Below are 22,338 nucleotides of genomic sequence, written 5' to 3'. Positions count from 1 at the left end.
TCATGCCATGTTTCAGCTGTAGGTTATGTTTTTGTAATTTCTCAAATTTGCCTTTTCTTTTTAGTTCTCTGCATGTAAAGCAGTAATTAGCAAGATGTGGTCTTGGTGTGTGGTACAGTGTTTTTTACCAGATGATAGAAAAAGTTATTCTAGGCTTTAGCCTGTATGATTCTTACTCTGAAGCAGCTTTTAAGTCTGCTTGAAACTGTCATTTGGGAAACCAGTAAAAGGTATTGTTACCTCTTACCTATCTATCTGTGTAGATGTAGATGGATACAGGAGTTAGTGTGCATATATGTAGAAGTGTGCACCTATATATGTGCAGCCTTTCAAATTGTCCTTTCATTCACCTCTTCATGACATCCAAGTAGTTAACAACAGCTTCTCTTTTTTAAAGATTACTGTGAACTGGGAGATCTTCCACCTAGATCCCCACTGGAACCAGTATGTGAAGATGGCCCCTTTGGGCCAGTGAAAGAAGAAAGGAAGCGGACACCCCATGAGCTGCGTGAACTGTGGAAGAAAGCCATTATTCAGCAGATACTGCTCCTCAGAATGGAGAAAGAAAACCAGAAGTTACAAGGTTGGTGAAGTTCTTGAGTACCACACCGTACTGGAATACAAATTCACCTTTTGGTTTTCTCTGTGGCCTTGGTAGTAGACTGCACCAGTCCTTAATGAAACATTCTAGAAACACACAGGTAAATCAGATTAGCAACATATCCCTCAGCACTCATTAGTGTAGGTGACAATGGATAATTTTTTATTACTTCATCTTATTATTTGTTTACTTGATCTGAATGAAGGACACTCTCTTTACTATGACTGGGTTCTTTTAGGCTGGTGTCTAGAAGCTCTCACAAGGAATTCAGCATGATCAGTATCATGAACTATTTTCTACATTCACATCCACGGGTCCTTGTCTAAGTACTGGTCATTGCAATGTTGTGTTCAGCCAGTCTTGATGTTCAAAGGAAGTTCCTAAAGAGGTTGTTGTGGACTTGAAACCATGGGTTCCAGCAGTAGTACTCACACTGTGCAGGCAAGGTTTCTGTAGAGTGGTAATGACTTAAATCAGTCCAGAGGGTGATGAGAAGGAACCTGATAAACTGTAATGTGCATTTGTTCTTAACCACAATCTTTCTGTGAATGATTTAGCTGCAGCAAATACATTTTGGTGGCAATTTTTACTCATAAATTTTTTACTCAGTTTTTATTCATAAAGAACAGCTGTGTGCAGAATCACAAGTGATTGCCTTGGAGAGCTGAGCTTTGAAGATTTCTGAGGACAGAATTTTTATCTGGGTGATCTTAGATGTTCAGGAAGGGACTAGGGACCTGAACCCTCAAAAGGGGAGGTACCTGGTATGAAAATAGTAATATTTATTTTTCTTGTCTAAACATGAGGAAGGATTGACTTCCAAGAAGTGTGTAGAGAGAGGGCCCAGCTGTATGAAAAGTTCAGTACAGCAAACATGAAATCTTTCTTTAAACTCAGGCTAAGACACATGCCTGGAAAGACAGAACACCTCTTGGATATTGGATATGGCCTGCCAAAGCACTTGGCCCACCTGTAGGCTGTTTGCTCCCAGCAGTGTAGCTCTCCTATTTCAACCCTGACTGAGGAACACCTGACACCCGAGTTTCCTAAGAACTCCACAGGTGACAAGCATATTCCCAGCAATGTATTAGCTAATCCATTAAAATAAAATATGGCAATGGATGCCAGATATACAGTGTCCTTGGCCAGAGGCTGAGACCATCTGGAGAAGAGATACTTAGAGAAATTATTTATACAATCTATTCAAGCTTAGAACAGTGCTGTTGTAATTGAGTTTCTGTAACTTTTTTATGGCATTTAGAAATAAATTTTCTCTGTTCTGTGTATTTATAGTCCTGATTCTTTTTTAAAAAATTTCTCTTGTATTCAAGTTATCTGAATCTACAGCCTGCAGTCAAATTTTTGGCAAGTGCAGGTCACTAATATCCATACACATTTTAGTAAGTTTAACTCTATGCTCCAGTTTTGTCTGCCCAAAAGAAAAAATTGAAAAACTATCATACATACGTTAAGATGAGCATGTCTAAAAAGCTAGTTAGGGAATGAATGAGGTGGGTGTTAGCAGAACTCAAGGCCCGGCTGTGCTTTATGCCCTGTGGGGTGAGGAAGTTGTCCTAGGTAGCTGCTGCATGAAGAGCTCAGATGGTGAGACAATGCTTGAAACCAACAGATGATTGTGCTGCAGCTAGCACAGCATCTTTACTAGTAGTGCTTATGTGTGATATTGGGAATTGGGTAGTGTCAGTATCTAAATAAGCTGTTGATAAAGGATTATTCTCTCCTCAGTCCTCACATGTCACATTTTTCTACATAGCATAAGAATACTGAATAAAGTAGAAAAGTCTGAAAAGTTGCCAAGCACCAGAAAATACTTGTTTTCAGAAGATGACACATTAAAAGATTGGTCCAAGTTTTTCCTATAAGCTGAAATTTAAATGCCCGTTTTTAGTTATATTCATGCAATGCCATCTGTGTTTTAAGGTCTTTAATATTCTGATTTATAAATGTGTTGGTTTTTTTTCACTGACAAAAAAGTGAAGTTGACAAATTGTTTAGATAGACTGAAGTACTTTCTGTGAACACACAGCTAAAATAAAACTATGAGTGCATGTATTTAATGTATCTGTAGTTAATCACTGAATTAAAAATTAAATAATCTGAGGTCCAAACCTTGAAAGAACTTAGGTAACCTCACAACTCACATGAATAACCTCATTGAATTAAGTCATTCACATGTGAAAGCAACTACAGGATGAGGAGGTACACTTCCCAGATATAAACAGTTCTTTTCAGTTTTTAAAATCAAGAAGCTTGTGTAGTCAGTGGGAGTACAGGACAAGATAACCCTTTGTGACTCTCAGAATTCAATAATTTACAAAATCTTAACTGCAGATACAGGTCTCAGAACAAGCTGAGTTTAGTGTGTTGAAAGTGTCATTATGCAATTAAAATGTTAAGCAATCTTTAACTGTTTATTAGATTTATATAAAGGAGTTGAAAATACAAATTATGGGAGTTAAATTACCAAAAGATAATATAATAACATTTTAACATAGACTGTCTCAAGACTGAAATGGATAGGAGTGATTCTATCAGGTCATACTGTGAAATCCTCAAATGTAGCATCAGGCTTATGATATATGGTAGAATGTCCTCAAAATAAGTGTACCTTGTTACCATTACAGTAATGCATCATCACAACAAAGAAGTACTGCAAATACATTGGGGCAAATTAATTAAAAAACACAATCACTTCATGATACATTATTTTTTCTTAAAGATAGCTTCAAATCATGTTATTTGTAGGAGAATTACCTTTTAATTTTTATTTAATACTATAGAACCTTTCCAGTCTTTTATGTATTTTGAACTTTTGCTCCTCTCATTTTTTGCAAGTAGAGAGCTGCTCTTGGCCTTGAACTGGGTGCATTGAGTACTCAGCCACCTTACAGCCTAGTTAAAAAATTGGAACCTATTTTGTTAATTTCTCCATAAATTTCTCACTGTTTGTCTCTCCTTAGTGTTGTCTTTGTATCTTCATCTTGATTTCCTTATACCATTTTCTTTCATCATTTCATCCTTTTAGGAATAGATGATCAGCATATTTGTATCTCATATGAACTCCGCCTCTTTTTTTCCTATTTTATTTTTTCAGTCTTATTACCTGCAAAAATCTATCCACTATTACAAAACATGCTTTATTATTTAGTTTAAATGATTAACATTAATAAATTTTGTTTTCCAGGCACATTATAGTACTAAAATGCCCCTACAGAAAAAAACAATTTAAAAGTTTTACCAAAACTTCCTTTGAAATTCTTGCTCTACTTCTAAATTTTGGAATTATACTCAGCTATGGAATAATTTTCATTTCTGCCTTGGTTTTTTGATGCTTTCCCAGCTATTGTATTTTGTTTGTCATTACTATTATGGGGCTGTATGCATAGCAAATAGATGACTAAATTTGGTTTGTGTTTTTATTTGCTGAAATTCTTCTGTACTGAAGAGCTGGGAAAATGAAAATTCCTGTTACAAAAATCTTATTTTTATTTCATTAGTCATCATGTCTCATGTTTCTTCATATTTAGGAGTTGATTAGGAGTAGGGAATTCAATTTAACTGGCCAAACACGATTAATATTGCATATAATATCTTTAAAAAACCATACAAACCAATTCAACCGCAGGATCTTGAAATTTTAGATATGAAATGTTTCAGGTGGATAGCACAGGAGAGTTGTAAGTTAAATTAATCCATTTTACAAATAGTAAGCAATATTAACTGCTACATTCATTATATCACTTTTTAGCATCTGAAAACAATTTGCAGAACAGACGCCTGAAACTTGACTATGAAGAAATCACACCATGCTTAAAAGATGTAACTTTGATTTGGGAAAAAATGTTGAGTACACCTGGACGGTCAAAGATTAAATTTGATGTGGAAAAAATACATGCTGCTGTTGGACAAGGTAAACAGTTTGTTTTTAGAGTTGTTGAAATGCATGTAAATTTTATCTGAAAAGGAATAGTGTGGCCACTTAACCACTCCTTATAACCATATTCTCTCTAGTGCTGTTCCTCAGGCTGCTGACTGAACAATGGTACCATCGTGGTTATGCAACTACCAGTCCCTTTCAGTGGTAGCTGCAGTTGTATCACAGGAGCTATAGCATACATTTTTAAATCACATCTGCCCTTACCAGGACAGTTGTATGCTACCTCAATGTATTGCAATTTTTGCAATCTGATTTTATAAATGAAAATTTACAGTTAAAGAAAAAAAGCCTGGATAATGCCAATAAATGACTGTGTAAATAACTGAAGAAGCCCTCTGCAGTGTTTTCTGGAAATTCTCTGTTCCAGCCTGTGTACTGTGTGCACAAACAATAGACATGGGTATCTCTGCAGAGCTGCCTTTTCTCTGAGTTCAAGAACACTTTGGCCCCGCAAGCACCACTTACAGTCTTCCTCACAACTGCAGGGCTGACTAACCACCACTATCTCCACTGCAGCAAAAGTAATATAATCTAAGGATGTTTTTTTTAATGTTCTAAGAAATTGGGCTATTGCGCAATGTTATATTTGCTATGGTTGGACCCAAAGGCCTTAGGCTGAGAGCTGTATGGACCAATGGTGAAGATGGCTACTCCAAGGAGCTTTTTGTAGCTCTTTACAAAGGTTTCCAACATGTAAAGGAAGTAATAAGATTTTACCACTGTCAGAAGCTTTATATTTTAAATATTGCACCTGACTATGTGCAATTATACAATCAAGTTAAACCAAATTGCCCATTTAAAATGACTGGGTAAGTCTAGATTTCAAACAATATCAAATCCTAGTATGTTTTGCTATCTTTCCATGTAACTTGTATGCTTGGGTAAGTCTTGATTCCTCCTATTGTTATTGTCCTCCATATGTTATATATATACCAGAAGAAAAAAAACAGTCCTTAAAACTTCAAGCTGTAAATTAATTTCAAACTGTAGTATCTGGTTCCAGTGCATTATGGATTAGACAGAACACTTCCCCAAGTGAAAGTGTATTGATTTCTTTTGCAGGTGATTTAATAGTGAGTCTTGTGCTGGATTAGTTCTACTCTCAAAGCTTTCCATCCAGTTTAAAAATGAAGGCTATCATTACTTATGTGAAATAGTTATGTAGAATCTGCCCTTTTTAAAGAGAAATAAATTCAAACTTTAAAACATTTTTATGTGTGCTAGTCATTAAGCAAGCCGATGGCAAAACTAGAAATACCATACTTGCTATCAGATTATCTGCCTTGTGTTGTAGTCTCTAGATCACATCTCATTTGTACCTATTTATATTTTTGGTATCTGTGCATCCCACCTTCCTAAAATGTACTCATAACATCAGAGGCCATGCTATATTAGTGAAAAGTGTGAATTAGTTCCATTGCAGTGCTTTATTGTGTACTTTACATGGAAAAATGGGAGATAAGCTTATTGCTTTTCAGAGACCAGTACTGCAATTCTTGATGCCTCTTCTAGTGCTTCTCAGACTGGATTAACCTTAGGCAGTTTGTAGCATTTCTTTCTGCTTTAAATCACTCCTCTTAAGGTGCTGATGTCTTTAATTGGTTGAGCAAGTTAAAAGCGCTGTAGTTTCATCTACTTCTATGGTCCACTGGAGGTGGCCAATAGGGACCTGCCTGCCTGTGTAGCAGATCGGTATTTTCAGTTCCTCAATCCTGTTAGCTCAACTACAGCAGAGCCCTCAGTAGGAGTACAAATTACTGGTTTAATTGCTTTCCTTGCTCAGGAGTACCACGTCACCACCGTGGGGAGATCTGGAAGTTTCTAGCTGAGCAATACCATCTTAAACATCAGTTTCCAAGTAAACAACAACCAAAGGACACACCTTACAAAGAACTCCTGAAACAACTAACTTCCCAACAACATGCAATTCTTATTGACCTAGGTAAGTACAATAGTGGTCTGAAATTAAAACAAGGGGCTTAGTATCTCTGTAAGATACTTCAAGAAGTTGACACACAAAATGCCTTTCACTATTTAGCAATAGGTTGTTGGTAAGAATTGTTTTTAATCTGGTGTGAGAAACCAGGAGCTGATGTTTTTCCAAGAGGATCACAGCTCTTGTGTGGGGGATAATCCCACATTGAACTCAGTATTCATTATGATCTTCCCTAATACAGGCAAAAAATAAATGTCTTCCAGAGCATAGCACTGACACTTTGGTTCTGAGGAGCTGTGTGGGTCAATTTAAGAAGTCCATTATCACTGCATTTGATTAAATGAATTTGCAGTGAAAAATTCCATCAAAGGAAATTATGTACTGCAAGTAGCCAAATGTCATGTGAAAGAATGATAAAAATTTATAAGGAAAGTTGTACTTGGACTGATCTGAATGATTAATACCCATTGCATTATTTTCTCTTACATCTTTTTTGTAAAGCAGTAGTACAGAATTGTCCCATCATAATTCTGCTCTTTATAACTACTCAAGCAGTATTTAAGCATTTTTCACTGCAAATGGATCTACCCCCTTTCTTGCTTCTTGATGAGGTAGGATTACCCCTACACAGAGCTGTCTGAGAGCACCCCTTTATTATTTTATTAAAAATTCAGTGTGCTGTCTTCAGTGGGTACTAAACTGTGAGCAGATTTGTCAAGCTTAACTGCTGACCTAAGCTTTAGATAATAAAGAGGCTATTTTCTCCTTTTTTGGAACACTTGGTAAAGTGAGTAAAAATACCAAAAATATATATACCAAGTATACCAAAATACCAAAGCAGTGCTGCATAGAAAATGCACAGGAATGTGAAGGAACAGGTGTGTTTCTACAGAAAGTGGTGTGGCCAGAGGTGAGAAAGGGTGTTGGTGGAGGTCACCTTCACTTTCCCCTACTTGGCAGACCTGCCTGGTTTTGATGTGGCACTGGGAAAGTAACAAGCCAAGGAGCTTTAATGGCAGCTGGGAATAGGCAGTGCTAGTGTGTGTAAATTATCTTCCTTCAGATTTTGCACACCAATCTAGGAATTCCCCTGGACTGAGCAGTGTCAGACAACAATCTTTTGTGTTTGAGAGAGATATTTACATTCAGCCAGAGATCATTTACTAGCAAATGCATATTGGTTCAGCATACCTGGTGTTGATAGCCCTGGCAGTGAAGAGTGGGACACTGAAGTGGTTCAGTGAGGGGTGAACAGTTTTGTGCTGGGTTAATTAATTGAACACCTTAGCAGAGGGATGGTGCTGGGATGACTCCTGGACAGTAGGGAGCACAGTCAATCTGAGCTTGATTGTCTCGAATAGCAGACTGGGGATTACTGGCTCGGCAAGCTGTTCATATTTTCTACCTGATTCTGCACACAAATACTTTCTCATCTTAGCCACATACTCTTGTAGAAACAAATGACTGCATGTGTTGGCAAATCGGTAACTTCATGGTGGTTTTCATGCAAATTGTTGTTTCTGCTGGCTATTTGCCAGCCCATTAGCTGAAAGAGGAATTGGGCCCTGTCATTAACCATAAGGTGAATGAGGAAGCTGAAGACTTCCTAGTGATTCACACTGAAATAACTGGATAGAGAGCTAGAAGGGATTTGTATGTTCTGACTTGTGTTCCTTCAGGCTATCAGAAGCATTTTCTCTTAAATCTTTAAGGATCCTTCTGAGAGCATGCACTTTTACTGCTCGAACTTAGTTGAATTGATGCATCCTCAGATGTAAATAGTGCTTCCTGAGGCCAGGAATGTGCATGTGGATGCAGAGCTGAGGAATAGCAGCTGCTTTGCTGGCCCAATTTACGTGTTACAATGCTATCAGTGTAGGAAACCATCACTGGGTATTGCTGAACACAGTAGAAAAATTAGGTTTTGTTTTATTACATTTTAAAAATTAAAGTAATAGGTACTTTTTTAGTAGTCCCTTTTGCATTCTGGGGCTCTAGACGCATCACAGTTCGTTTAATCTTTTTGGCAGGGCCAGAGATCTTTGCTCCAAAATGAAGGCTAAAATTCTTAGTTAAGCTAACATCACAGCACTCAGAAACACATCAGCTTGTGAGTTTAGTAGTTCTTCTCCTCCATTTACTGGTTTTTAGAAGTTCTTAACGTTTTTATTCTTGCTAAGCTTTTAACTCTTTTTCATGACTTACATGAAATGAGCTTTGCTGCCTGAGTGAGGCAGTGCAGGTCTGCCTTTAGACTGTGCTGTAGTAACTTGTCCTTCAAGCAAAGGAATGCAAGCTCCTTCTCATTTGAAAGCTAGAAATACTTACTCTCTAACATTCAACTCTGACACCCTGGCAAGGGTGACCTATTCAGAACTGAATGCCATGTCCCATGTGACAGGCTAGAGCAGCTACCAGATGGCAGAAGAACTCTGCCCCAGGCTTTGTCTTGTAACAGGAGTTCTGATATTATCTGGCAGCACAGCAGCATTCCAGGAGCTAAAGGGTGGGGTGGTATTTAACAAGTGGGCAACCATAAAACAAGCTCCACTTAATACTAGAACAAAAGAGGTATTCAAATTTCTCATCTGTTGAGGTATTTCACAGAGGAAGTTTGATAGGGGGAGGGTTTTTCCTGAAAGTGAAAATTTTGGCTTTGGAATTTTTTTTTTTTGAAATCTGTAAAGGTTAGGTCTTTAATGTCTTTGTTCACAGAATCACAGGGTGGTTGAGATTGGAAATGAGCTCTTGAGATCATCTAGTCCAAATCTCCCTTTCTTAAAGCAAGGTCTGCCCAGGCTGCTTAGGATCATGTTTGCTTAGCCTTTGAATATGTCCATAGATGGAGAATTCACAACCTCTGGGCAGCCTGAGCCAGTGTCTATCCACCTTTATAATTTCCTGTTTTTTCCGTGTGTGCCCATTGCCTCTTGTTCTGTCAGTGAGCACTACTGAGAAGAGCCTGGCTTCTTCTTCTTCATTCCCTTCCACTGGATATTTGTGCACACTGGTAACATCCTCCTGAGAGCCTTTTCTTCTCTGGGCTTAACAGTCCCCATTCTCTCAACCTCTCTTCATAGAAGACATGCTTCAGTCCCTCTATTATCCTGATGGCCCTTTGCTGGGCTTGCTCCAGTGTGACTGTATCTCTTTTGTAGTGGGAGCAGAGAACTGGGCACAGCACTCCAGATGTGGCCTCACCAGTGCTGACTGGAGGGGAAGGATCAGCTGCCTCCAGCTGCTGGCAGCACTCCTAATGCAGCCCAGGATACCATCAGCCTTCTTTGCTGCAAGGGCAAATTGCTGCCTCATGTGTGACCTGGTGACCACCAGAAACCTCAGGTCCTTTTCTGCAAAGCTGTTTTCCAGATAGGCAGCAAATACTGGTGCACAGATTTGTTCCCTCCAAGTGCAGGAATTTTGCACTTTATTGAACTTTATAAAGCTCCTGGCAGCTCATTTGGCCAGCCTGTTGAGGTCCCTGTGGATGGTATCAGGTGTATCTGTCAGTCCTTACAGTTTTGTATTACCTTCAGGCTTGCTGAGGGTGTGCTCTGCCCCCTTGCCCCAGTCACCAGTGAGCCTCGCTTACAAGGGATCAGCTGGAACAAAGGCTCCAGACATCTTGTCATCAAGGACAACTGACAAGGGTTGGTTAGCATCAGCCTTAGCAGCCAGCAGCAGTACCCTCACACTAAAATGTACACACACACACACACACACACATATATATATATATATATATATGTATATATTTGTATATAGCATATATCATAGCTGATATCCAGCTACACAATTTGTATTGTACAGCTGCAGGAAAAAAAATAGCAGATAGAGACTGGGAGGGACAAAGGTAAGGATGGTTGTGACAAGAGACACATTTAGATGAAAAAGGCAAAAAGAAAAAGTAAAGGGAAGGGGCCTCATCCCAAGTAGTTAAGATGTTCTAAGTATGTGCCTGGATCCTAATAGTTGTCCTTATTAGGACAACTTATAATAGTCCTTATAATAGTTTATTAACCTATAATAAACTGTTCAGGGGCCAGTCTTAAGAATCAGGTATTCAGGTATTCCAAATAACAGGTTTTCCCCACCCCCTGACAGTTTCTAAATGAACTTTGCAATGATTGTAACAAAACAGTGGTAGAGTATAAGAGTCAATTGTTCTGTATTGTTAACATTCTTATGGTATTCCTGTGGGTTGGCTCAAAATCTGCTTCTCAAAAGAATCTACATTTTTGAAAGACTGTTTAATTTGACAACATGACAAGGATTTGGGGGTTTTGTTATTTTTTAGTTTAAGTCGCTAACTTCAGCTCTTTTCACAGGGCGCACGTTTCCAACACATCCGTACTTCTCAGCACAGCTGGGAGCTGGGCAGCTGTCACTCTACAATATTTTGAAGGCCTATTCACTCCTGGACCAGGAAGTAGGGTATTGCCAGGGCCTCAGTTTTGTAGCAGGAGTTTTACTACTTCATATGAGTGAAGAAGATGCTTTTAAAATGCTGAAGTTTCTTATGTTTGACATAGGCCTGAGAAAACAGTATCGTCCTGACATGACAATTTTACAGGTAAGATTTCATTATTTTTTAAGTAAAGGATGCTAATGTTAAATAATAATAATGCAATACAGCTAGCATTGTCAAAGCCTAAACTTATACTGAGTTCTTAAAAATAGGGAAGGATAATCTAGGAAAAGAATGCATCATCTTAAATGCATGATTTTCAAATCAAAATACTTCTGGGGAAACTATGGAAACCATAAATAAGTATTCGAATGTGGTTCAAGTGACCATGCTGTTGAGCCTGTTGTAGGCTTACAGGTGACCCATCCTGTGTCTTTTAGGTGGCTTCCGAGTATTTCTTATTCCCACACAATTTCATCCAAACATCAGTTGACAAATACCTTTCTCTGTTTCTGACAAGTATGAAGCATGGTCTTCACTATTATGAATGTTAAAACTCATTGATCTTTAGTCTTTTGTTCTTATTCCATGCAGATCCAGATGTACCAATTGTCTCGACTTCTTCATGACTACCATCGAGATCTCTATAACCACCTAGAGGAACATGAGATTGGCCCCAGCCTCTATGCTGCTCCCTGGTTTCTCACCATGTTTGCCTCACAGTTTCCCCTTGGATTTGTATCCAGAGTGTTTGGTAATTTTTCATAAGACTTCTCCCTGTTCTTTCTGAAGTCTTACATTTGGAATCTTGTTATTAGGAACAGCATTATTATCCAACCTGTTTTAGACATCCAGGAGACATACATTGCTAACTGTGAGCAGGAGAAAAACAAAAGGAGTCATCCTGTGGAGTGTGCAGTGTGTCAGTAAAACTGGAAGAGAGATGAGGAAAGTAAACTACAGTCCCTAATGTCTTTTCATCCTTGTTGTTACCTTTTCCCACCTTGTAACCACTTTTAGAGATGTAAAATTTGATGCTGTGAAGGCAGCCATTGTATTATGACAATGACACTTCAACACCAACCATTAGTTATTTCCAAGCTAAAAAGAGATGTAGCAAAGGCATCATCTGAGAAATATATCCATTTACTCCATTATCATAATTTCCAGCAGTGTCAGCAGAAGATTATCTCGAGGATTATGTTTTAAAACACACACAGAGATGGCCCTTGCAGTGTAATTGTGGATTTACTCTGCAGAAATACAAGACATTTAAACTATGTTTCTTATCCTGGCAATTTTAGTTTCAAAAATGTTTGGAATCATTTGGGATTTAGTTTCTAAAGTCACATCTATTGCTTATTTTTAGAATCTACAGAAGCTTTTCTTTTTAGTTAAATGCCAGTTAAAAATTTACCTTGATGCTTTCTTCTGGATGTATCTTTCATAGATTGGTGTTTGATAGGATGCTTTGTTATTTCCTTTTCAGTTTGTTTTTCAACTTCATTATGTGGTACTGGATTGTCCATAATGAGTGGGGTGGATTGGAGCTTTCTCCCCAGTTCTTCTCTTCTAGTGAGAAGCTAGTTTGATTTGCCTTAGTCTCATTTAAGAGATGCAATGAAGAAATTATTTATTTGTGGGTTAATATTGACACTTTCCTGATTTAAAAACAATATGGTCCTGTCTACCACAAATAGTAATGTAGAGCTCCAGAAGAACAAACAGCAGTTCTGTTGAAGGACATGCTTAAAGTAAGGCTAGAAAAATTCACAGTGAAAAGAGCTGTATGTCCCATGATTAGCATCCAAACTCATGGGAAAACAGCATGTTTTTTTACCTGGAAGAGTTCAAAGTAGGTTAATGTACTTCAACAAGTGTGTAGCTGACAATAATAAATTGTAGGAATCATGAAGTGCTGTGTGCAAGTGTCATATACCAAGTTTATGATTAGCTCATCTTTTCGTACTTCTTAATCTTTCGTAGTATTGTACATGGTAAGAAGCATTTGAATGGAACAGTTGACTGCAGTGAGGTTATAAAAGTGCCTTGTGTATCCAGTATATTTGGATTTCTGCCTTAATAGTCAGATTAGTATTTTCTCTGTCATTGAAGGGATTGTAGGGCTTTAGAAAACAAAGACTTTGCCTTAGAATAGAAGGCATGGAAGCATGATCTTCACGTGTATGATTTTAGGTCAAGAAGAGAAAAGCATGTGTGACAGAAACTGTTGCCTCTTAAAAACCTCTGATGTTTTTTAGAGAGAAAGTTCAATGTGACCAACACTTGCAGTTTCGTATTTAGTATTTTCATTAAATTCAGTATTTCCTTTGTATTTAGTAATTTCCTTAAAACAGTGTTTACTGGAGCTATGTAGGTTGGGAACATTGGACAGTCTCTTACATTAGAAAGTAAAATCTCATCCTCACCCATATTAAAGGTTCTGAAACACAACTTTAAACAAAAAAGGCTAGAGCTATCACTCTGCCAGTGGCTGTCATTAGCAGCATGGCAAGTTAAAATCCAGTCATTTTTGACCTATGTCTTCACGCAGTTTTGCAGAACATACAAATTTTTATTCTTCATTTGCTAGAACCCTTGAGAGGAAAGAATATTGATGCTGAAGTAACTGATTTATAGGTTACTAACAGTTTAAGATTGCACTGCCATTTTCTAACATGTTATTTCTGAACCTCTAGTATCTAAAACTAGCTCTTATTTAATTACACAGTTGTTACAGACCATTCCTTTGGATTTCCATAAAGTGTGCTTTTTGCAGGCATCTAACAGACAATATGTAAAAGAAGTGGGTTAGACTGTTTTATGAATCAAATAGCAAAACTCCTTTTAAGTTTTTATTTCTGTCCAAACTTTCAACACTTCTCACGAGCAGGAGCTGTTGAAAGTACAGTGTTAAGAAAGATGCGTTCTTTAGTACCCCTGCTCACTTACTAATAGAGGAGATTTGATAGAGCAGTGTTTATTTTGTTTCAAGATTGTAGATAAAACTTGATTTTTTTAATCCTGTAGACTGTCAATCATGCTGACATTAATTTGGGTACCTTCACTGTATTGTTGTTGGCTGGGAGCCCACTTAATATGAAGCATGGGGAGTGGATAACAAATAGGTCTTTGTTAAGTACTTGCTGTTTTAAATGAGAGAGGGATTTCAGCTGTGTTATTACCAGCTCAATCACACATACATTAATTAACAACTTTTAGGTCACCTTGAGTTAATCTGCATGTCATTATGGGGCAGGTGCTGAATCACAAAAACATTCTTTTTATCTCCCCGTTTTTCACTTTGTGTTTCTAGCTGTTCTTCTGTATTTCCTGTCCTAATATAGAGCTTTCCCTATGAATAATTTTCCCATAGTTTTGAGTTTCAACAGAGAATTGAGGCAGATGCCACCACTTTTTAATAATTTCTGCCACTGGAGTTCATATTCAGCTCAACACAGAGCTGAAAAATGTTACACCCTTTTTAGGACAAACAGCGAAAAAGTGTGAGATTTGTGGTTAGTTTTCATTTGTGCTTTTCTTTCTTGGAGAGACATGCAAAGTTATGGCTTCAACATTGCAAGCTAAAGAGTGAAAGAGGGGAATTTCATTATGATACAAATTTGGAAATAGAGTTTGGTTTTACTACGAAAAGCTGTTAGCCAATGCTTTCATAGGTTCTTCACTACGTCAGAGATAACTGTAGTTTTGCTAGTAGTTGTTTCCCTTACAGCATGGTGGGTTTTTTCTACCTCTCTGCTTTACTCATTTTTTATTTTTATTTTTTTTAATATCAAGATATACCTTTTTTATTTATTTTTTTTTGTGCCACTGTGCTACTTTGTATGTGATTGTGGCTGCAGTCACAGCTTCAAATACAAAGTGGGGAAAGAACAAGAGAGAAGCCCTTTCAAAGTAAATTTATATTTAGGAAATAGGATAAAAACCCCACAGTATCTTCTATTCCTTTATCACCTCTATCAGTATTGTTTCATTTGTTAGGTGCTTGTGTCTGTATCAAGGTGAGTCCTTCAATGAAACCAGGAGCAGATTCTGTGTTAGAGTAGCAGGAAAGTCAAGTGGAGGGCAATACAGATTTGGTTTCTTGTCTGATGCCTTTATTGCAAGCTTATATTTCTTTACTCTATAAATACATAGGCACTTTGGAAAAGAGAAGAAAGGGAAGGACAGTACATTGAAAAGTCACTGTATACTGTGGTTTCAGTGTGCTTGGTATGCCAGGTGCTGTCATTGCAGGGCCACCTGCAATATTTACACTTGAGCTGTATGAGTAAGATTTCAGGGCACTTAGTATCATTATTAGCATATTAACAGAAGTGGTTGAGACACATAATAAAAATAAGCATGTGCACCTGAAACTTGAAACTACTGGAAAATGTGCATTTAGCCTCATGTGCTCAATGTTGTATCATCATTTTGTGGCTTTTTCCACCACATGAGAAAAAAACCAAAAATTCAGATCTTTAGTTGTGTCTTCAGGTATAGGTTTTTTCCCCTGTTGTATTACAATTTTTAAAGGCCATTTGGATTAGATTTCTATTCAAATTTATATTCCTACAAACATCAAAACAGCCCCCTAAATTATAACATGCATAAAAAGTGGCAACATTGATAAATTGGATTACCTAGTTTATTGCAGACTTAGCTTAAACTTGAATTGCTTTTATTTTTTGTGAAAACTCACTAAACAAATTAGTGATTGTGTTAGTCAAGTGTGCTATTCACAGTAATAATCTTGATCCTATAAAACTTCTAAAACCATAGCAAAAAGCACTTGTCCAGCACAGTGTATCTAATCTCCAGATCACTCCTATCAGAAGTTGTTGTCCTTGGACAATTTATTGTTTTGATATTCTTTTCAAAAGATGTCATTGCTTGATATAACCTGTTTTTTCCTTATTTTCACAGATATGCTTTTTCTTCAAGGATCAGAGGCTATATTTAAAGTGGCTTTAAGCCTTTTGGGAAGCCACAAGCCCTTGATTCTGCAGCATGAGAATCTAGAAACTATTGTTGATTTTATTAAAAGCACTCTCCCCAACTTGGGTTTGGTACAGATGGAAAAGACCATCAGTCAGGTATGAAATAAACTGAACACATCAGAGGTGTGCAAAGGAATGCTCCTGTTCTTGATAGAAAAACAGATAGAACAGCTACTTCAACCTGAGAACTCTCTTGTAGTTTGGAAGATGTTGAAAACTTTTGGAAGCAGATGACTTGTAAACTAAGATGACTTAGTAGCTTTGTATGGTATTGTAACCACTGGATAATGCCACTTTATGAAGCCTTTAGTGAAAATTATTTATTTTTCACCTTAGAATCTTGCCTTCCAAGTCGCATATCAGAAGCAATAATTGACTTACAATATCACAAATGTTACCCTTACTTAATGAAACTAGAAACCTGCCTACATTGACTGTGTCTCTACTGGCTTTTATGGTGCTGCCCCAGTATGTACCAACAGCACCTTTGTAGTTCTGTCAGGACTGCGTGGGTTGTGACCTATGTTGCGGGAGTTGCAGTGGGTTGTGACTCTAGACAGCAAAACTTGGAATCCTTGATACAGTTGTTTTAAACATCAGACAAGAAAAATAATGCAATATTGCCAAGATAGCAGAATACTCGAGGTGATACTTACGGAATATGAAAAAATCAGAAATTATTTTAATTAAGGCTTGCCTGCTTAAAAACCCTGTGTTTTTACGCTTGACATCTAAACTGCACCAGGCAAAGAGAAGATGGGCTTTAGCCAGTTTTTCTGAAGGCCTTTGTGGTCCAGAACCTAGGGGCTGCACTGTGCAGAACCACAGATGCTGACAACCTCCCAAGGGCTGCTGGAGATCAAGGCCTGTGGGTTGATAAAGCAGCAGCAGCAGCACAGTGCTCTGCAGAGGGCTGGCCAGGGGCTCCCTCCGAGCCCTGGCAGCAAAGCTCCTGGGGACACAGCTCACATTAGGGCCAGAAAAATGACTCCTAGTGCTTACTGTCAAAGGAAGGAGATGAGGATTAGAAAGTCTGTGCAAGGTGAAGGAGAGCAAGGAATTTCCAGTGGGAGAAGGGGGTTGTATGTTACCTGCCAGGCTGAAAGACCTGCAGTGCTTAGGTGGCCTGCAGAAAACCCTGTGCTTTGAGTGGAAGGAGCAAGGGATGCTCTGTTTAGGCAGCCCTGACTGCTCTAAATTTGAAGTGGGTAGGTAGAAGTGAGTAGAATGAAGAGCAGTTCCCCTGCTTTGATCAGGGCTGACTTTGAAGAGAGCAGCTGCCAGACCAGCCCACAGTCCATACACAGCTCCTGGTTTAATCCCCCTGGTCTTCATCCTTCTGCAGCATGGCCTTCGGTTCTATGTCTTAACGTGCCTTCAGTTGGCTAGGTTTCAAATCAAACTTTTTATTGCCTCATGTTTCCCTTCTTTCAGATTTGATACTCTGGTTATGACAGCAGGGATTTCCCTCCCTCTTCAGGAGCATGGAGTCTAGAAGTGGCAGAGGTCATGAGATGAACTAACACCCTGCCCTGCTGAATTGCACTGCTTGTTTTACTGAAATTTCAACAGGGTGTTCTCTCCAGAGATGCTCAGATTGACAGAAAATTAAAATTCCCTATATGTAATCAAACTCAAATTAAACTGTATTCCTTCTGTGCACAGATGCCCAGTATATATGTTTCTGCTGTCATTTAACTATAAGATAATTTTTATTGGACATGTGACAGAAACATTTCATAAACAGAGCAGATAAAGAAAATAGGCAAATGTTCCTGTTACTTTTAACAGGTATTTAAGATGTGATTTGATATTTGACTCATTTTCAAGATGAATAAAATACAAGAGGTTTAAAAATAAAGAATTACCCTGGTACTTCCATTCTTGGCCTATTTTTCAAATACATTTTTTAATCAACTTTTATTTCTTCTATGTTCTGTGACTGGCACACTTGTCCTTTTAATTTACTGCCTTCTTCTCTGCTTGTAGAGAAAATTGGAGTCATAGTTATGAATAATTTGAAGGCAGATGCTTGCCAAAACCTAGAAAAAGGAAAAGAATATAGTAGGTTTTTTCCTTTGGGTCACTCTTCATCTCAATTTATTTATCTGATTTTAAAATAAAAGGTTTTCTTAATGTTCACAGATAAGACTGATGATTTGTTTCAGTGATTTGTGGTTAACAATAATAGAAATCTATTTTGATGTTACATAATGTCTTTGTTAAGTGTGTTAGTGTAAGGATAGATAATTTTCTTTCAGTCTGTAAAAATACTATAGAATCATAAATAAAGATAGCAAAGTCTACTGGTTTTTATTTAAAGCTTTTATTTTACTTAGCCTTACATTTGTACACGTGGCAGATGAGTTTGGACCACACTTTTTCTGAACTGATAACTAATTCTGGGTATGACTGGAAGGGTTTATACCAACTGAGATGTATTAAATTTGAAAAGGGGAATACCCTACAAAGTCCACACCCTTGAAACCTTTAGTGTAAGTAGTTTTGCTTAAGTCAGGCAGCAAATCAGTAGCAAAGTTTTTAAGTAGATCCAATGCTAATGTATTGCACTCTACTGCCTCAGGCTTGCCATTTCTACAATAGGAAATGTCAATGCCAAAAAATAAGTCCTTTTTTTGTATACACTGATTAAATATCTAATTTAGATCTAGATCAATATATTTTAAAGCCTTGAAAGACTAATGTTTTTGTTCTGCACAGCACCTAATAATATTTTTATATACAACAGGTGTTTGAAATGGATATTGCCAAACAATTGCAAGCTTATGAAGTTGAATATCATGTGCTTCAGGATGAGCTTATAGATTCATCTTTAAATGACAATCAGAGACTGGATAAATTAGAAAAGGCAAACAGTAGCTTGCGCAAACAAAACTTTGATCTTCTGGAAGAACTGCAGGTACAATTTATATTTCATATATCCTTAACATTCTAATTTTCTAATTTATATGCCTTTTCAGAAGATACTGTCCTACACTACATCACAGGAGGGGTTAATGTTTGGTCTAGTGAATTTAAAATATAGCCACTTAAAAGTTTTACTTACTTTAGCTTTCAAAGTTTACATGCAGAAGAATTTCTGAGAGAAGGGTGGTTAGAGCATATACTTGTAATTAGTGAAAAGTTGATTCAACACACTGCCTCTCCTCTTGTAATTAAAATCGTATCTTTAGATATCATGGGGACCGTGGCTGAGCAGGGAGGCTGTGACTAGATGACCTCCAGTGATCCCTTCCAACCCTACCAGTCTGTGATTCTGTGATCTTTCACCCACTGCTGTGCCTATAGACGTGACAGCCTTAAACAGTTTATTACGAAGCTCATCTCCACTTGAGTGCTGGCAAGCCAGCAGCTAGAATCACAGCAGGGAACTTAACTATCTAACCCTGTGGTGTTGGAGCAATCCCTTTGTCTTGGAGGTGGGCTTCATCAGACTTTCATAGGGTGGAAGGTGACCCATTGCTGATAGGAGGAAAATGCATCATCAAATAATGTGGGTCAATACTATTTGTCCCCAGTATTTTGTCCCCAAAGGCTGAACTTTTTAACCCATCACAATTACATGATGGGTAGTGGGTTCATCAGAAAGGCAAATACTTTGCTGAAAGCAAAGACCACCCTATATTCATGTCTCCAAATGTTATCCAGTGATGAAACTTCCAGATATCTGATGTTGTCATAGTACCTACAGGTCTCACATGATCAATCTAAACAATCTAATACTTTGTTTCACCATGAAGTAGAATGCCAGTATGTGCAGCCTTTTGAGGGAGAGTTTTTCAAATTTTCCACAATTTGTTTTCCATTTGCATATTTCTCTAAATCCTCTTCTTTGCCTTCAGACCTGGTGTTTGTTGGACTCAATGTTGAGTTGTCTTTGTTTTGCAAAGCAACAAGTGTGGCTGGCCAAAAATATCTCCCAACTGACCCATATGTGCTTATCTTAACCTGAAGTTCTTTGGTATAAAATTTGCAGATTTGGTAACTTTCTAATTTCATTACTTTGCATTATATTCTGAGTTTAATTTCTCAAGTATTTTATATGTATTCACGTATCTCAAAAAAGAGTTTAAAGTTGGTTTCAGTCATTAATGAATTTACCCTTTTTTCCCTTCTCATCCTTTCTTCCCTCCTATCTTTTTACTTTGATAGGTGGCTAATGGCAAAATCCAAAACCTCGAAGCTACAGTAGAGCTTTTATTGACCAATGAAGGCAAACTGAAGCAGTCCATTCTCACTCTTGAGCAGGAGCGAGCAGCTCTGCTGAAAGCTGTGGAAGAGATGCAAAAAAAGATGGGTGATAGAGATGGGAAGCCTCTACTTGCTAGACAAGAACTGGCTGCTGACTGACCTGCACAGTTGTAAGGGAGCAGAGAAGCTGAGCAAGAAACAAAGGGAAGAACTGAGTCATTTTGTCATGATCCATGGGGATTTGACGTTGTCATGTTCGTTGTACACATCTTACTGTGGCAAAGCAAGATATTGGCATGGTGGCTTCTGTACCAGAGAAGCTGGTTTATTGGGGAAAAGACTCTTCTCTTCTTAGTATGTAGAAATGCTGTGAGGAGTAAGATGCCACATAAGAAATAGTAAACAGGAGAAACTTACTAGTGCGTGCAGTCCTACACAATATACTGTAAATATGGTATGGATTGTTCAGTAAGTGCTTCTAAACATAAGTGCTTTGGGTTTGTCACATTTTTGGTTGTGTCTGGATCATCACCATGTTAAGTAGGACATCCTTTAGAAGGTCTTTTGAAGAAATATGTCAGTGTAAATGGATGACTGCCCCATTGCAGCTATGCAGTGGTAACATTTACAGGTGATTTGTGATTAGACTTGAGATTTTTGACAGTGTAATTCCCCTACAGCTTGGCTGGGTTCTGTTAATTATGTTTACACCTCATAATGCTTCCTGATGCTTGAAGGTGTCAAGCCATTGGACTCCAGGGAGCTGGACATTTTCATATGTAACTATGCATAACTGGGGGTTGCCTTCCTTTTTTTAACTATGTTGGTTTAGTATATTTCTTGTTTAACTACCACTGATTTAGTATATTGTTAGTTAGCATTATCTGATAAGCATTCTGTATATAGTAACTGCATTATTCTTAACAAAATATACTGACATTATTTGCTGAAGCCTGTGACTCTTGCAGCATCATTCTAGGATTTATATTCAGACTCCTCTAATTTTATCTTATTTATTTCTGATCTGCTGTGTGATATAAGACATCTTTTTTGCTGGGAAAGTAATGTCCACTGTCATTTTTTTCCCCTTTATTTGCTACTCTGTGCCCACCCATCCTCTGAGAAATATAAAGACTTTTTCTGAATAAGTGGAGTTATTTCAAGAGCTTCATGGTGTGCCAGATATTCTTAAACTGTTTCATAAAGGGTATAGAAGTTCTAATTAGGACACCATTATTTTTGCAATGCATCTTTCAAATAAGATTGCATATCTAAAAAAGTCTCACTTTCCTTAATGTAAAAGTAGTTTTCAAGCCAGTTAAAGCAACACTTTGCAATAATACCCATTGTTATCCTGTTGTTTGAGTTTGCCTGAGAATTAGAAATATTGCCATAGTTTTTTTCAGTCCCTAAGCACTGAGTTAATAGGCACTAGTATTTTGTTACAGTGGACATTCACACAGGATATCATTTTTATATGTTTGGTTTTTGCAAGTCCACTTTGTATTCATTTAGTATTGAAATTCCACATACATCAGTTATTATTAATCCATTTACCTCTCAAGCTTGTTTTTTTAATTTGGAAATCCATAGTGAAGCTTACGCTTCATGTTTAAAATCTTGTCGTAATGGACCTCACTCATACTGTTAGATCACTCAGTAATGTTGTATTTTTACAGCACAATGCCATAGTTCATAAACTGACTTTTTAACAAGAGCAATAAAAATAATAATAATCTATGCCTACATCTATGTTGTTACATTTTTTGACTTTGAAAAACAAAACCACAGTGGGTGGGGTGCCAGTTCAAAACCACATAAGGTGAGACTTCTCCTGGAAGTACTGTACTGTCTACAGTGGTTGTTCATTTCCATTCAGCTCCCTGGTACAATGAAACGGGTCCTTCTGTGTAGTTAGAAAAGCCTGAAGTTGCTTGTTAGCTATTTACCAGTCATGCTTTCTGAGAACAGTGTCTCTAGTTCTCATCTAAGTGCACTTAGTAATGGGCTGACACAAATTCTCAGTAAAAGGCTTTGGACTAAAGTGGAAGGGAAGTAATAGCACTTAGCAAGTTCTTAACTCTGTAAAAGCTCGGGGCTTTTCCTTCCAGAAGTATGAGGAAGAAGTAATAGAGCCTAGAGCTAGTCCCAGATACTTGATACTCCAACTGTGCTGTAGCTGAGCATCCTTAAGAATATGTAAAATTAGATCTCCTATTT

The 22,338-nt window shown here is 37.7% G+C and overlaps 1 protein-coding gene across 11 annotated transcripts in view; it reads left to right on the top strand.

The window, feature by feature from the left end:
• TBC1D1 (TBC1 domain family member 1) overlaps positions 1 to 21,866 on the top strand; it is a 99,159-nt gene extending 77,293 nt beyond the window's left edge. For all 11 annotated transcript variants that reach the window (XM_015624245.3, XM_015624246.2, XM_015624243.2 and 8 more), the window contains 8 exons: positions 398 to 583; positions 4,371 to 4,532; positions 6,343 to 6,501; positions 10,824 to 11,068; positions 11,498 to 11,657; positions 15,833 to 16,002; positions 18,656 to 18,826; positions 20,080 to 21,866. In XM_015624245.3, coding sequence (XP_015479731.1) covers positions 398 to 583; positions 4,371 to 4,532; positions 6,343 to 6,501; positions 10,824 to 11,068; positions 11,498 to 11,657; positions 15,833 to 16,002; positions 18,656 to 18,826; positions 20,080 to 20,277 — 1,451 coding nt within the window. In that variant the 3' untranslated portion in view covers positions 20,278 to 21,866. The remainder of the gene's footprint in view (positions 1 to 397; positions 584 to 4,370; positions 4,533 to 6,342; positions 6,502 to 10,823; positions 11,069 to 11,497; positions 11,658 to 15,832; positions 16,003 to 18,655; positions 18,827 to 20,079) is intronic.
• Positions 21,867 to 22,338: the final 472 nt, after the last annotated feature.

This window comes from Parus major, chromosome 4 (assembly GCF_001522545.3).
Source record: "Parus major isolate Abel chromosome 4, Parus_major1.1, whole genome shotgun sequence".
NCBI classification, from domain to species: Eukaryota; Metazoa; Chordata; class Aves; order Passeriformes; family Paridae; genus Parus; species Parus major.
Note: the sequence above shows the minus strand (reverse complement) of the source record. Positions and strands in the feature narration are given on the sequence as shown.